General features: G+C 37.2%; 1 protein-coding gene across 1 annotated transcript in view; it reads right to left on the bottom strand.

Moving 5' to 3' along the window:
* slc35f1 (solute carrier family 35 member F1) overlaps positions 1-14,044 on the bottom strand; it is a 116,689-nt gene extending 102,645 nt beyond the window's left edge. The window contains exon 1 of the mRNA XM_056269131.1: positions 13,640-14,044. Coding sequence (XP_056125106.1) covers positions 13,640-13,749 — 110 coding nt within the window. The 5' untranslated portion in view covers positions 13,750-14,044. The remainder of the gene's footprint in view (positions 1-13,639) is intronic.
* Between the last annotated feature and the right edge of the window lie 4,210 nt (positions 14,045-18,254).

The raw sequence follows: 18,254 nt of genomic DNA, 5'->3' as shown, positions 1-18,254 counted from the left end.
TTGTGGTTAGGTCTCAGCAGCTGGAGGGATGTAGAGGTCAGTAAGCTGGGCTGAGTTGAGTGGGGGACGGAGGGGGGTGACTCTGGGACGCCAGAGTCACTGTCGAGCCCTCTTGAGGTGTCGTGGGCTAGTCGACGAAACACTGAAGACCCTAGAGATGTCCCCTACTTGGCTCAATCCAGACGGTTGTCGTGCTGGTCCACTAGGGAGACCACACTGTAGTTGCAGCCGTCGTGTGCGCTGACGCGCCAAGTACACTGCAGCCGTTAACGCCGGACAGAAGGGGAGTCACACCACCATATGGAAAGAAGCGTAAATGGGTGAAGCATAGTTTACTGTAAAGCTACGTCTTAGTGTTGCTTATCTTGGCGAAAGCCGAGTACAAATCAGCATGAAGTTTTAACATCTACTCTCGTGTAATGGAAATCATTATGTCAAGAAAATGAAACAAGTTTTATCCGATGTTCAGATTTCTATTCTGGAAATGTATGCAAATTAGTGCATATTTAATTAGATAGTGCTGTATTTGAAAAGTTAACATTAAAATATAACTTAAAATAACATTTCAGAAAACTTGTAATACAAAACAATTGTTTTACTGTGATTAATCAACTAGGGAAGTATAATATTTATTAGTTGAAAGTTTTTACTCTATTCAGCTGGAGTTAAAAGTATTTTAACATTGAAAAAGTTATATTTCAGCTTAAAAATATTTTTGGGCCGCATTACATTTCTTGATAAATGTCTCTGGTCTCTAACCTGCATTCATGAAAAATAATGATGCACATTATTCAATAATACAGTCATAATATTTCATTGAAATATATTTTCTCCAACTCTAACTTTCTGCTCACATATTCAAGGATGCATGGGCAGTATTAATCATTTTATAGCCTGTTCACCTTGTTCTGAGCCACTCAAATCCCAATGAATAGTAATATATATATATATATTTAATCATTTAAAAGACACTTAACAAAATAACAAAACTTACTTATAGTATAATACGCCAAATTTGAAGACAGCTTGGTCCACAAGGTGAAGCACAATTCACCTCGAACCGCAGAAAAGGTTTTGTTCCGAACATCATTTCATGTTTTCTTTAATCTTTCCTCTTACTTTCTCTTCAGCCCTTTTCTTCTCTTTTCCCCATGCTTTCTAGTTTTCAGTCTTATTCTCCTAATCTGTGTCTTCAGGGACTGTTTCACATTTACTCCTGAGAGCAGACAAAGGTCTTTAGTTGTGGCTCCTAAAGCCTGACCCAGTTAGTCAAGCCTAAACCACATTAACCAGTGATGGGAGTATATGGACCCATTCCATCAGAGGAATCAGCGCTAAGGAGAAAACCACAGAAGAATAATAATGTAGTTTAAGGTTTGCCAGGTGGGCTAATGAGTTCCCACAAGTCAATGATCCGACCCCCTGCTCCTGCCATCAGTGAAGCCACGTTCACGGCCCTGCTCTGCTTAGCTTAGCTTTGCTGCTCTGCTGGGACGCGGCTAGCAGAGACTGGAGCGCTCACCGTGCATGCTAAAAGGTGTCTGCGCATGCTAAGTGCATCTTGGGAAAACACTCAGGGCTGAGAGTAAACATCAGAATACAGAATCAAAAAATGACAAAGAGCAGTATGCATAGAAAAGTTCCTCAGGTCTTTCAGTGCATGACATGATATAAGCGATGTAAGCATGTGAGAACTAGTTAACCCTAGAAACAAGCCACTTGTTGAGACTAACACAAGTACTGTAAGTTTCCAGCGACAAGCAATTTGACAATATATATAAATAGATTTCTAAAATAGATTTCAAATATATTTATAATATAAATATATTTAATAACATAGTTTTGAATAAAACATCAAAAATATATAGGTAACACTTTACAATAAGGTTAATTACTGTAGTTAACATTCACTAATACATTGTGAAAATCAAAAGTTGTATTGTTAATTAGTTATTGCACTGTAAACTAACATGAACAAAATGTACAACTTTATTTTTATTACCTAGCATTAACAAAATTAATAAATACTGTAAAAAATGTATTGCTCATTGTTAGTTCATGTTAGTTAACACATCTAATGTTAACAAATGAGACCTTATTGTAGTGTTTCCTATTTATAATCAAATTTAAATATGAAATAATAAATATATTTAAATATAATATTACGCTATGTATTGACAACATGCCAAATTACTTCCCAAATAAAGAGTATTTTTTATTCAATTTAAAATGTCTTTTTTTTTTGGCAGTCAAATGAGTCAAAATAAAGCTGTTGGCGTTTTAATTTTCTGGTTCATTTGTTGCACTGGGAATGGGAGTTTAAGCACATTGCATTGTGGGATATATTATTATGTGCAGTGTTCTGGGTTATACTGCACGATTTGCCATACGACACTCTATGCATACAGAACATTTACATTCTGTGAACAATATGCATATCATGTATAAATAGAAAGATTAATACACTAGCATGCAAAAATACAGTCTAAAAATAAAAAAATACTTAATGCTTTATTACATACAGCGTTGCATACAGTATATTTTTAAAAAATATACGGAAAAATCAAGGACATTAAATAGACCTAAGGATTTTATCAAAAGATACTGTCATTTGTCAGAATAAAACACTCCATTGGCTTCAATTTGACATTGAAAAGATGGAGCGGAAAAGCATTTTCTGTTCTTCCAGTGTGATCGTCTAGTCTGCATGACCACTGGAGGTGTGGAGAAAATGTTCAAACAGCCCCAGTGCGATCAATGCCTTGATTATGTGCGGATGCTCCTCGCCTTACATCACTCCTTGGCAGTCATGAAGACACCGCTAAATGGACGAACAAGGCCGGAAAACTGGACTCCTGCCATCTTCAGCGACACATCCTCTCTGTAATGACCTTTGACTCTGATCTCAGAATTTCCTGGCAGACTGGACGTGACGGGGTGTTTTTAAAGCTGACAGAAATGCTCAAATGTTTCTGGCACAAAAATCTTTATTCTCATCCAATATATCAGTCTATGCATGGGTGTTTCTTCAACTATGGGCACTTTTGGCCTTTTAGAAAAGAAATCTTCTCATTCATTAAAAAAAGCTCTCATTAATTTATGTCATTTGTCCACTTACAATGTGTAACTGTGGACATACATACATCTCAAATGTATCATATTCATATTGTGGTGGAAATTACATTTTGAAATATTTTTGAAATAAAATGGCCAACTCTTTTGCCTTGCTCATAGCTAGCATTATACAGTATGTATGCTAAAACACAATTTAATCATATTATAATACTTTTTAAAGTAATAATTTAAAGCATAATATGACAATATTACTGTCTGATTGGAAATGACGCACAATATATTCAGTTCACAAGTGGTATTTACCTTTACAAATCATTTCCACACAATAAACACAAATCATATAAATAAATTATTTAAATGTTGTTTAGTTTATCACAATTTGTATTTATAAAATATTTTAAAAATGTACAAAATGTTGTATATGACTTACTTTCATTTATTAAGATTGAAAGTCTGTGTCTAGAACAAGGGTAAAAAAAAAATTATAATCTGAAATAAATATCAACCCTGGGACTTAAAAGTACCTGTAGTTGAAGAAACATCCTCATAGCTGGGCATTAACACATTAGAGTATTAGTACACCACTCAGAATTATATTTTACAGATGCCTTATTGCATTGACAGTGTGCCATAGACACTTAGATTTTGTCCGTGGCGGATATTGACTGATGGCACTGAAATGTCTTTGTCATAATGTCTGTTTATTGGACACTAGGGGAGAGGAAATGGAGACTGCGTTCCATTTAAGCAGTAGGAAATGAACATGAAATCCTTGTATCAAGACAAACAGGGATGGTCCAGCCCTTTAATTAACCCCTAAGACATGATAAATCGCTGAGTCTTTCCTTCTCTCTTTAATCTTTTAAAGGTGTAGTTTCTGAGGCTCTGCTATTCAAGCTTGAAATTACCACAAAACTACTTTTTTTATGATAAAAAAACAACATTTTCTGGACACAGAGTGCAATGTGCTCTGATTGGTCGGTTGGACCAGTGTGTTGTGATTGGTCACTACTTTCGGTAATGTCATTCCCCTTACCATAACTGCGAGTTTCAACACACTACTAATGCAACTCAACCAGGCCTCACCCGTTTTTTTTGTGTGCCCTTAACGGGAATTAAATGAGGAATATTGCGACAAGGCTATAATCAAGGCGTTCATACTCGAACAGTAGCCTAAATGTAAAAAATATATAATAGGCACTCCTTGAGTTTTCCACTTAAGTCAGTTTATAATGTTAGTCCAATTTTGTTGTTCCAAAAACCATAACAGGTGTATGTACCATTAAGAGGTCTATGCAAACACTCTTTTCCCGCCTCTATGCGAAACCTGCTGTACATTGTGACAGGTTCACAAAACAATCTGTGCTAAAATTGTGCTACACAAACTGCTAAAATCAGACCAGACAGTTATCACTGACATGTGGGCGATTATGTGCTAATGCCATTTCAATAAGTGGTCTTGGGGAGTTGTCAGTTCTGAAAGATAAAGGGATAGGTCAACCTAAAATGGAAATTGACCTTCTTACTTTTATGGGCCACAAAAGAAGAATTCTTTAGAAAATGAATAGCTTTTTAAAAAGGAGCGAAAGTATCACAGTATAAGATCCCACGTGACACATGCCATCTATGTTCTGGGGGTATACAATATGAAATTTTATGTATTATTTAATGAAAATCCTGACCTGTGCACGGCTATGCGACGTGCGAGTTCGTGAGACTGTGTTAACGCCGCGGTTCACTCTGTTTTGCCCAGAAAATACACACAAGTTGTGAGAAATCATGATTAACAAAAACGCAAAAACTTCTTCTTTTGTGGTCCATAAAGCCTTACAACAACACCAGAGTGAGTAAATGATGACTTAATCAATAATGTTAATTTTAGGGTGAACTCTCCCTTTAAGCTCTAGGACACTGGAGTTTTATTTGGATTAAAGCGGACATATGAGGAATCAAATATCCCTAAATTTTAGGTGCCCAATTTTACCAAGAATTTCCCCTCAAAGTATCAGACTCCACCATAAAAATGCAGCTCCAGTGCACTGACTGAAATAACTCAAGTCACCAGACAGGACAGTTCAAGTGGTTTCTAGTAGAAGGAAGTGTTGCATGACAAACATTTAAGCTTTTTGTACCACTCGAGTCACAGTGATGAAAAGTGGCTGTCAGTGTAGATTATGACCAGCTTTTAAAACTGACGGGACGCGTACAGATGCGGCAGCTCTGTCACTGACCCCTTATGAAAATATAGCCATGTGAAAAAAAAAATCACATTTTTCCTTCCTTTTTTGTAGATATGTCACAGAGAGCTAAAAGAGCTAACGGGGCCTTTTTAACCAGCAAAATCCATGAGCCCTTGAGACTGTGCTTCATTAATTTAACTGGCAAAGAGGTCCGTCACTCACAACAAAGGCCATATTCATAGAACTATTAAAGGTACGATACCATTTTAAAAATTGGGTTGGGTTAATTTTTTTTTAATCGTTTTTGAAAGAAGTCTCTTATGCTCAAGGCTGCATTCATTTGATCAAAAATACAGCAAGAATATATTGTGAAAATGTATTCCTGTGATGTAAAGCTGAATTTTCAGTTTTCAGTGTCACATGATCCTTCAGAAATCATTCTAATACGCTGATTTGATGCTCAAGAAACATTTTATCATTATCAATGTTGAAAACAGTTGTGCTGCTTTATACTTTTGTGGAAAACGTGATGCATCATTTTTCAGAAATCATTCATGCATAGAAAGTTCAAAAGAACAACATTTATTTGAAAAAGACATTTGTGTAATGTTATAATTCAGTCACTTCTGATCATTTTAATGCATCCTTGGTGAATAAAAGTAGGGAGGGATATATCGATATAAAAAAAAAATTCCGATACCGATAACCAATAGTTCTTTGTATTTGAATGCCGATAACCAATATATTGGCCGATAAATCTAAATCCAAATTTTTATATAATTTTTAAGATTACAAAAACAAAAGTCTCTCCATTAAAAGCCATAACCAAAGCACACAATTATAATGTTATCATAATAATTGTATGTAGCTTATATGATACTTGCACTGCACTTAACCATATTTTCCTTTTTGAAGTGATTTCAGTCATATTTCAAGCAATCCAAAACCATCATGGCGAACAGTGCGCATCTGAAGTGTCTCAGCTGAAGGTAATAATCCATTATTTATCGGCTTTAGGATATCGGCCAAATTATCTTATCGGTCTGATAACATTAAGAAATGAACATATATCAGCCGATACCGATATGGTGGCCGATATATCGTGCATCATTAAATAAAAGTATTAATTTCTTTATAATAAAAAAAAGACTGACTCACTGACCCTAAACTTTTAAAATAGTGTACAGTGGCTAAAACAGTCAGAAAGAGGGTGAAAAATAGAAATGTAAAACTAAATCTGTGTTTATAGGAGCAAGAAATACTATAAACTCAGGTTCTGCTATGAAAAGTGTACATATCCCTTTTGAAGGCGTGCCTGAGGGTGCCATTGTTTTTGAGCTGGGGAATATGAGTGGAATTTTCAAGATGAAGCACACTAAGATTCTCCATCCTCCCTATCAAAGCACCCGCTTTCCCAGTGGCCCATGCGGAGACAAATTGAATCCTGGCCGTCCTTCATTCACCGGTAGACTGACACACAGGGCGTCACTCCTGAATTCACCTCGATTAATCACGTTTCACTGGAGGGAATCAGACGTCAAGTGAGTGATGATATTTGACTTTGCTGCAATGCTGTGAGGGGCAATTAATTGAGGGAAAAGATTTTTATTTAATTTTTATTTTTTTCCTGTTATCTTCAATTTGGCCATTTTGTCAAAAGCCAGTTTCCCTGACACCTCTACGCACAATCAGAATAGATCCAAGAATGATCCACATGTCTGGGCAAAGTATCTAACACTCATCATTGACACACACTCACATGTAACTTCAGCGCTCCAAACGATTTATTGGAGAGACCAACTGCGGAGTTTGGAAATGGCACAATTTTCAGACATTTTCCACTCTCCTGAGCTCATGTGTGATATTTCTTTATTCTTAGACCACCCACAAAACCATAAATATCTATGCTCTTCAGGTGAACTTGATTTCACCAAATACAACATGTTCCTTGATCAACATCTTTGTTGATCCTGGAACAACATTCCAATCAACCAATCAGATTTGAGGGGCAAGTTTATAGTTTTTACAGTTGTCAAGTTTAGGCTTACAACCAGGGTTAGGTGCTTCTACATCAGTGTTATTCAGCTGTCATTTCCCTCTGATTTTAGAGAAAAGTTATGGGTAGGGGTAGGTTTAAGGGGTAGGGATATGGTTAGGACTAAATTTACAGACAGGAATGTTGTTCCAGGGTCAACAAAATATATTGATCCAGGAACATGTATATTACTTTTTACAAAATTACAGTGACCCCCCTCTTCGGTATCTACATGTTAAGGGGATGTAATTAAAGACATTGTAAGACTTTTAAAAAACCATTTTAAGAAACGTTAACAGAAATAAAATTACATATTCAAATTTGTAAATATATCAAAAGCTCTAATTGTATTACAATATATTAAAAACAGTGAAGTGATGTACTGTAGATCATGCTTTGGTGTTCATTCATTTTGATTTATGCTGTGAAATATCCATAAAAAATATTAGGTATGTTCACACAAACCTAACATTTGGCTTCACAAATCTTGAAATACAGCACATACTGTACCTTTATGATGCTATTATGGTGCTTTTGTGTCCTTTTTGTAACTTAAACATCCTCAATCCTCATTATAATAGCATGGAAAAGAATAACTAGCCTACATCATTCAAAATTTCTCCATTTGTGTTCGATGGAAGAAGGAAAATAAGATTTGTAACATTACAGTAAGCGTAGCGTCAGTTCTGGCAGGTCATGTTAGTCAAGCTCGCATCAGCTGACTCTCAGCTGATCCAAGTCTACCTATAGGAATACGACACCTATAGGAATATCACTGAATACATATATAAGCTCCTTCAGTATTATCAGTAGCTATCGTGTTTCTCAGGAGCGAATTACCCTCCTCCATCCCCAGCTCCTCCTCTCTTCAGTCAGCATTGCATTCAGATTCCCCTTGAATCAGAATAAATTCTCGAATAATGTTGTACTTTAAAATCTTGAATTAATGATATCTGCACTACATTCATGTTGGTTCTGTTCTGTTTACCCTAAGGGGGGTTATCGCTGCTCTCTCTGCTCTTATCCATGCTAGGCTGCATGGATGCGCAGGGACTTCTCGTCCAGAACGGAACCACACCGCCAATCCAAACTGTTTGCTAATTGTCAATCGTATTTGACGGTAGTGGTCCTGGCAGAAATGAGAGTGAGTAAATGATCACATACTGTATATGAAAACATAAATTATCAGTACAGAATCATACTAAATACATTTTAATGCAGCACTTCATCCTCCTTGCCAAAAAGTGAAATAAAGACATTAAAGTGCATGGAGGAAGGAGCTGCGTACAAAACTATGAGGCTCATTATCGGGACAATTTCATAACGAAGACTGAATGTTAACTCAATTTTAACAGCTCCTGCCAAGTCATGCCATGTGAGTTTCTCTGACCTGATTACCACCACATGATTAAACAGCCAATTACATCGCGCCACAAGGCCCCGGAATAGCCATTCTGGGAGCAGAAATCATCAGATCTGCTCCACAGTTTTTCTGAGAGGGTACTTCACGTCGGAGAAATACTGGATCAGTGAGTTCTAAGCCTTAAGCAACATTACGATATTCCTATAAGAAATGGTTGTCTTCCAAAGCTCGCAAATAGAACGTCTTGTTTGTGATGAAATTTTGGAGCTTATCTGATTCCTTCTTATCTGATTAATTTGTTCTAAACTGTAATTTAGAATCATTTCTTATGAAGATCCAAATTGAAAAGATCATTTGTAGCAAGGATTCAGCATCTAAATCTTCGCCTCGGAGGGATGAATGGCACATTTCATTTAACATTTCTCATGATTTCAGCTGTTCGGTGAGCAGTAATGGTGCCACAGGAAATGGGAACAAAGTTGCGCTGTTAGACCCAGGAAGTCCACGAAGCCATGTGAATAGCTTGGCTGCACCAGAACAATAACATCATCCCTCCCCCTCCTCAATGAGCCGTGCACATTCCATGCATTATCTCCCCGGTTGCTAAGAAAAGGAGACAGTTTCTTCGAGGATTACATTGCGTCTTAACAACTCTGACAACGTGAAAAACTAGTATGACTAGCAGAATCTGTCGGGTTCAAAGAGGCTGTTTCATTAAAAAAACAAACATTCTGCACCAAGGATTCTGATTATTTATTTTTCAAGTAACCTACCATGTGGAAGCTGTAGACTAGCAGAAAGCATTGCTGTCTGGGATCTTTGTTTCAGGAGAACTAATGCTGAGCACACACTAGTACACGATTTTAAAAAGTCGTCGGATCGCTGTTCTTCTCACACTACACGACTTGTCTCGTTTTTGGTTTGTGTATTTGGCCCGTGTTGCATTCATATTTTATTCGAACCCCACCAGAGTTTGTTTTTGTTCATTTTTTCGACTGGCAGCATTCACACTTATTCTAATGAATCGCACTAACAGAGCAATCGCACCAGGGTTCGTTTTAATCGAACCAAACATGGCAAGTATGAACACACCCTAAAACAAGAATTTTTAAAGATTTCGATATAAGAGAAGAGGTGCTACGTCATTCGTTGGGTCAGAGGTCACCCTTTCACTGGTTTATGGCTAAAATAAGAAAGTCATATAGCCTACACCTAGGATGGCTTGAGGGGTGAGTAAATTATGGGATAATTAACATTTACAATTGAAAACAAATTAATACAAGCTATTATTTCAGTATTACTGACGTTAAGAATAGCGTTAAAAATTTAGCACGACTGCTACATTTGACTTAACATTTTACCAAGATGCCCAACCCCTCCAGATGTCACAGAACTCACTGGGACTCGTGGGTAGATCAATTTCAGAGGAATATGATCCATTGTAAAACATGATCAATTTCCCCCTTAAACAACTTCAATCCATTTGCAAACATTATTAGCTGTAATGCAAGAAAGATATCTTAAGCAAATCTTACTTTGCTTGCCATGTGAGCCAAATGGGTTTTTCTACAGACTAAATGTAATTAGACTTAGCTTAGCTGTCCTCACTGTCCATGTGTCAGAGAAAAGAACCCCCCCCCCCCCCCCCCCCCCACAAAAAACACACACATTTTGATTGAGATCACTGTGGACTGGCACAATATTAATCACTGTAACAAAGGATCTGTTTTTCAGCTGAACATTACGCACACACATTTTGAGGTGAGGACGGAAAACAGCTCTACCGAAGGTAATGGCGGATGAACTCCTTTTTACTGTAATGCTGCTCCTAACATGCCATGGGGAATTAATAGACGTTGCATATTTTATATCTTATTATGTCACATTGTTTCTGCAACCCCGTTGCACACTGTGAAAAGCAGTAACATGGCAGGTTTTACCCTTGATACAAGTTCACACAAAATAAAGGGTGTTATTTTTTGCCATGGAATTATAAAAATGTAAGAAACATTATGCTGCTCTTACCATGCAACAGTTACTAGTCGCTCTAGACCTCCAAAAAGCATAAAGGGTTTACATTTTTGAGTGAACTGTTCCTTTATGTGGTTATTGAATCTAAATGGAAGACAATCAACCAGGGTAAAACAACCTTGAGGGTTATAAATGCAATCTGAATCTTTCCTCCATTCATGGGCCAATTAAGCTTTATATCGCACTATTGGTTACAGTAATAGGGCATTGCTAGGTTGTTGCTAACGTGTTCGAGGTGGTTAATGAGGCGTCGCTAGGTGGTTGCTAGGGTGTTCAGAGTGCTATGTGGTTGCATACTGACAAAAATTATGAGCTATATCTATACAGATAGATAGATAGATAGATAGATAGATAGATAGATAGATAGATAGATAGATAGATAGATAGACAGACAGACAGACAGACAGACAGACAGACAGACAGACAGACAGACAGACAGACAGACAGACAGACAGACAGACAGACAGACAGACAGACAGATAGAGATAGTGAACATAAAGTGTGATTTGATCAAAATAACACTATAATCTATCTCAACAAGCCATTTTATTAGAAGCATCACTCTAATCTGTATCACAAATAGTATCGGATAAGTTTCATGGTACATTTTTGTGCATACGTTTAGGGGTATGAGCAATAACAGTAGTGATGTGGCACTAAAGATGTTAATTTCTACACAGTGGAATGATGCATCCTACTGGTTAAAAGATTCCTCAGTCAGAACAGCCTTACTTTCACCCTAAGAGCAATTTCTACTTTTGGCAGGTTCACAATGGGCACAGAAGCACCCAGTGTGCAACCTGATCTGCCCCTGCACAGATTCCACCTCCTGGGATATTGTTCTGGGAAATAAAGGCAAGTTGTGGGGATAAAAAGGACCAGCAGATGGCAAAGAGAGAGAAAGAGTGGGCCGCCTGACTCATCTGACCTAGGACTACCAGCTGTCATCCTCTCTGCATAACCACACACACAACTGGAGCCAATGAAACCTCCCGTCCGGATACCCTCACACACACAGACACGCAAATTACCAAACACAACAACTCGAACAAGTCAGAGGAACACTTTGACACATTTGAAGGTGGAACGTCTAAATTACGATCTGAAATTAACCATGGCTTGAGGCAGAAATGCCACCAAAAGTGCCTCAAGGGGGGTATATATAGGCCTATACACAGCCTGGTTAAAAAAAAACCTCACTGTTTGTATTTAAATAGGCAAATGCATAACTTTTTGAGCAATGTTGCTGGGCAATCTTGCTGAGCGATTGTTCCTTGGGTACTTTTTTCATTGAAAATGGCCAATAAATTTCTATCTGGATAATTTAGATCGGTCGTGGGCCCTGTGTCTCATCTGGTTGCCCGTTGACGGCGACATTGCCCAGCAACATTGCTCAAAAAGTTGCCCTGTGTATCATCACCTTTAGAGTGTATTATTGCTGTGATTATTATGTTTCTTGCAATGTTATATGTGTAGCTTTTCATTTCTTAAACAACCATGCAGGAAGACACATCATGGCCATATTCAAGGTCAGGATGATAATGCCAAGATTCTTCAGGTTCAAATTGTGAAAGAATGGTTGGGAGGGAGCATGAAGACATTATTTTCTCACATGAATTGGCACCTCTGAGTCCAGACCTTAAATTCATTGAAAATGTATGCACCTCTTGATGGAAATAACATCACATCATTTATCTCCATTAAGAGGTGCATACATTTTTGGGCAAGATCTTGTAGGCCTATTGACAATGTAAGAGGCAAGCACTATGTAAAGTCTGCTGAAAAACATCTCAAAGACTTGCAATTCCATCCTGGAATATGAGCATAATGTGTCTTCCTGCATGGTTGTTTAAGAAATGAAAAGCCACAAACTCCATCAATTAGAGTTAGAAGAAATGTAGCCAATAACATGCTAGAAACACAATAATCACAGCAATAATGAGCCAATCATAGACTCGTAAGCATTTGCCTATTTAAATCCATTCCAAACAGTGACTATTTTTTATAAATATATATTTATGTATATATTTATAAAAAAAAGTCACTGTTTGGAATGGATTATATATATATTCTAGAATCATTGTGTGCTAGCATGATGGGTTTTTGGATGGAAAATGTTAAAAACACTATAAAAAGGAATCAATTGGAAAAACAAAGGCAATTTCTGACATTGGCTCCCGCCTATTTGGCAACATCAGAACTCGATCATCAAGATTCGATTTTAGATTTCAACATAGATAGTAGCTCAGAACAGTTTTATTTGGCCGAATTGTTCTTTTGTTCAGTTTAAATACACAACAGGTTTTCTGTGGCCACAACTGAACAAGCGTTGTCGAGAGAACTCCTCTGGCGTCTGCGCGCACTTGTGATTGATGGACGCGCACATCACAAGACAAAAGAGGCAAAGTGTGCATTTCTCCTCGAGACCTTTCCGTCACCGTGATGAAGTGAATCCTGACTTTTACAAAAAGACAATCTGTACTCCTCACTGCAAGCATGCAGACAGAGGAACGACATTGGAAAGATGTTTTGTAGGAATCAATAAGCAATTACAGTATTTGCCATTAGAACATGAATATTTCATAAATCACTGTCCAACAGTACATGACAAAAGAAACCTGCCCTGCTCATGAACGTAAAAACAGGACTTGCTTCACCTACCTATAGCTGATGACACACTAAAATAAAGATATAAAACAGGTTTATTATTTGGATCAGCTATCACAAACAATATTACATATGGATGCTTTATTATAAACTCTAATGTGGCCACTAGAACAGATGGGTTCGGTTTATTCTGATGTTAACATGGATGAGCAAACCAGGTGCAAATGCAAAATAGCCTAAACATCTCAATAAATGTGCTTAGCATGGCAAAGTTGAATTGATTTCTGCTGAGATGTAAGGGCAAACCCAAACATATCCTGATGCCATATCTCCAGTAGTTTCTCTTACCTGTTCAACACTTTCTTCATCCTCTGAAACACCGATGGTGATGCAGTGACTGTCTCTGGTGGAATGGTCTCGATAGTGGTGACAACATGGTTCTGGTGCTCGGGCATCATCTCTAAAGCTGAAAACTAAAGCGCTCAATCAGTAAGCAGTGATCATTCCTGAGGCTTTGGTTATTCCGACCAGCTCCAGCTCTCCATATTGCAGGTGAGAATAAACAGGTGTATGTATCTCCAGTAGGTGGAGGAGGAGGAGGAGGGATGCTGGAGGCTCCTATAGGTCGTTGGATGTTACAGATTCATGCAAGATGAAGCACCTGTTTGTCTGTTTGATTTCTGAGCAGATGTTTCCCGGTGGTTCGGTGCGCATCTTCTGAACGCCAGAGCAGGACTGCCGTGATTATTGGGAGGCGGTGCGTTTTTGAGTGAAACAGACAGTTTGGCCGCTAGAGGCCGCTGCTGCCAACGGAACGCTTCAACCAATGGGAAGGATTTTTTTTTTTTTATGACCATCATTAAATAAAATGCTGTAATAAATAAATATAAGCAGATTTAATAAATGCTGTAATAAATAAATATAACAAGTAGATTTAATAAATGTAAAAAAATAAGTACTATAATAAATACATGCAGGGATATTTAGTAAATATAAGATAGATAGATAGATAGATAGATAGATAGATAGATAGATAGATAGATAGATAGATAGATAGATAGATAGATAGATAGATAGATAGATAGATAGATAGATAGATAGATAGATAGATAGATAGATAGATAGATAGATTGATAGATAGATAGATACTTTCATCCAAATCATGTTCATGTTTTGTTGAGCTACAAACCATATTAAACTTAAGCACCAACACTGTTTGATCATATGTGTGCAAAGATGGCTTATTAATTTATTCATTTTAACAAAAATCACCGCACAGAGATCTCGCTGACGTTCAAAGGCTGTCAGTAATGACTGGTCTGGGACAGCACAAATATATTTTTCCATTCCTCTTATAAAGAGAACAAAAATAGGACTGATAGCCTCTTACATGGCTGATCCACTCTGGCAGTTTCCGCAGTGTGCATTCAAGATGATGATTCAAAATGTTTTATAAGGTTCGCACTGTGTGTGTCCAGGTAAACCCTACATTATGGGGACCAAATGTCTCCACATATGGCAATATCCGAAATCCTTGTCCTTGTGGAGACATTTTGGTCCCAATGGGGAAAACAGCCTATAAATCACATAGTGGTGTTTTTATTTTAAAGTACAAATGCAGAAAGTTTTCTGTGATGGGTATTATGGGTATGGTTAGTGTAGGGGGATAGAATATACAGTTTGTACAGTATAAAAATCATTATGTCTATGGAAAGTCCCCATAAAACACGAAAACACAACATGAGTTTGTGTGTGTGTGTGTGTGTGTGTGTGTGTGTGTGTGTGTGTGTGTGTGTGTGTGTGTGTGTGTGTGTGTGTGTGTGTGTGTGTGTGTGTGTGTGTGTGTGTGTGTGTGTGTGTGTGTGTGTGTGTGTGTGTGTGTGTGTGTGTGTGTGTGTGTGTGTGTGTGTGTGTGTGTGAAGGTCAATTCCCTGTTCACCAAGATGTCAAAGCAGAAGCCCGCGGTCAGTTAGCCACTCCTGAGGGGGATACACATCTAAGCTGAGAGGCTTGTTAGTGTTGCCAAAAGACCAACAGTTATGGATGTTTTTGTTCAAAATCAATACATGGATTGCCTTTACTTGCAACACATCTTTGTGTTTAAGCTCTGTTTTGAAGCTCTGTCTTTATTTGGTTTGACACTTTTAAAAATGCTTTGAGTTTTAAATCAGCATCCACTAATGATAGATTAGTCTGTTCAATATCAGCCGGTTTAGGTTGAGAAAGTACTATTTTCATACAGGCTTTGACCATCCATCACCCCTTTGTTGTCATGGAAACCAGTGGCCGGCATGCTGAACAGGATTCACTCTCATAATGCTTGTGTGAGAAACCGCAGTGTAGAGTATATTCTGTGTGCCTGAACCACAGAGAGAGGTCACTGAGAGAATACTAACAACAGGTGCGATCATTACACATGGGAATTCATAGCCTTTACACCATCCATCCATCCATCCATCCATCCATCCATCCATCCATCTATCTATCTATCTATCTATCTATCTATCTATCTATCTATCTATCTATCTATCTATCTATCTATCTATCTATCTATCTATCTATCTATCTATCTATATGTCTGTCTGTCTGTCTGTCTATCGATCGTATACACAACGCAATGTGCACAAATTGACCTTCCATTTTCATTTTGACAATTTAAAATAAAAAATATACCATTATTTTATTTTCAAGATGATAACTGGACACATGAAGCTTGATGAAGTCATATGTCAACAATATAGGACACCTTCATGTTTATCTTGAAAGTGCCAACTCTTTTTTAAAAAGTATAGGCCTACTGCAGTGTTTATTTAGATAAACATTTTAAGCATGCTATTTTGTCACATGACCTCATTGGTTTGCTTTGGAGTGACATCCTGTTATCATTTTAGGCATAAGAAAATACTTTTTTATTCAGTTTGTGTGTGTGCGTGCGTGCGTGCGTGCGTGTGGCCGTAAATTCTTTTGGTTCATTCATCATCACAATGGAAATGGAATGTCAGCTTGAGTGCATGCATACTGCTAAAAGTTGTTAATGCAAACAGAAATGTGTGCAGTGTGCTACACATAGTATATACTGCAGAAATAGTATGTTAGTATGCTGTTCCAAACACAGCCATCATTTATAATCAATTTCTTGACTGAAAGACTGGGTTCCAAATCTATTTAAACTTTCATGCAGCCTGCAGCATCCTGATATAAAACAGCCGTTATCTTTACCTTTTGCTGAGGGCACATGACTGGAACATGACTGCTTTGTCGAGCAGCAGAAGACAAACACCCTATAACAAGACAACGACCTGACAATGTCTGCTATAAATAGGCACAAATTCAAATCAATAAAAACGAGGGAACAGCAGAGCTCATAAAGCAGGTCCTTGAGTGGATTTATGCGTCCGCTAATGCATCCTGACTGTTGTGTGTTCCCTAAAACAACCTAATGATAATTTAGACTTTGGCTAATCCACCACAAGACGTTATTTTTGTAGACAGGTCTAAATTATTCTTTCTAAGCACTTCAGTTCAATGTGCTCTGGTGATCAATCGATTTGTTTCTATTCAAGGTGTTGCGTGCTGCTGCAATATTTGTGTTATTAGCCACGGGGGGAGGAACACTGGAGCTCGGTCGATGAGCTTCTCTGACTGACTGAAGGTCCACGCGGGCTTTTGCTTTATTGGAAACACGTACAATAAGAACAACGAAGGATATTTAACAAAAAGCTCCATATAACACACTATGAAGGTCATTCTGACAGAAACTATCATAATCCACTATCAATTAAAGGCCCGTAGCCTATGGTCATGTAGGCCTTAAGTTAATTTGCTTTATTTAGTTTTTCTTCTCCTTCAATTTCAGTAAAGTGGGACCATGGGACCACAAGGATACAAGACTTAAGATCCATATGGATACTGTATTTCTTAACGAAGCCATCAAATTGTTTACATTTCATTAGACACTGTAGAGTCATTGTTTAAACTAATTATTCAATTTAATTAAAATACATTTTTCTATTATTGAATGTATAAGGTCTTTTTTTCACTGTCTATGAAGTTTTTTTCCAAAAAGAAAAGTTCAACCACATCATGACGATTCACGCTTTCTGACATATTTTCATCATATTATAGGCCTACACAATATTTGATGCAATTACCTATTTTGCTCTATCTATCTATCTATCTATCTATCTATCTATCTATCTATCTATCTATCTATCTATCTATCTATCTATCTATCTATCTATCTATCTATCTATCTATCTATCTATCTATCTATCTATCTATCTATCTATCTATCTATCTATCTATCTATCCATCCATCCATACGATGTGCATCCAACTGCTTTTAGGTCAAAATATGATACTGATCATTAAAATGATTATTCATGCAGAAACAAAATATATGACTATATAAAACTTATAACTTTATACAAACTCTACATACAATTTCCAAGCAAACAAATTGTATAACATTTACAGTACAATTTCAGATTTACACATCATAAAAAATTATACATATTTGATTAAAAAAAACAACGCATTTCATCACACAAACATCTTGCTGGGTTTCAAATTTATGACACTGACATCTGCAAGCAAAACAGTGAACATCTTGTCTACTCAGTTTCCATTATCATTTAAAAACAAAGGTGTAATATGGATTTATTAATTAGACACCTCAAATTTATTCAAAACAACCATCAGAATGACTTGTATACCAGCTACACTCTTTTGTTTTCCAACATTCGCAGGTAGGTCACACCAATTTGTTCTTCAGATACTCGCAAACATCTTCACATAGGCTACTTATTCTCAGAAGATTCCCTCAGTGCAGCTATCATTAATTAAAAGTTGTCATGTATTTTTCAAGTTCAGCCACTCACTTTCATCTACTCTTTAGAGACACAAAAGACAAAACTAGATTCAACGAGGCTTGAGGTAATAAACCCATCTTGCTTGCAATTGC

Source organism: Rhinichthys klamathensis, unplaced genomic scaffold (genome assembly GCF_029890125.1).
Source record: "Rhinichthys klamathensis goyatoka isolate OS25496 unplaced genomic scaffold, OSU_Roscu_1.1 h1tg000281l_1, whole genome shotgun sequence".
Taxonomy (NCBI): domain Eukaryota; kingdom Metazoa; phylum Chordata; class Actinopteri; order Cypriniformes; family Leuciscidae; genus Rhinichthys; species Rhinichthys klamathensis.
This window is presented reverse-complemented; position numbering and strand designations above follow the sequence as displayed.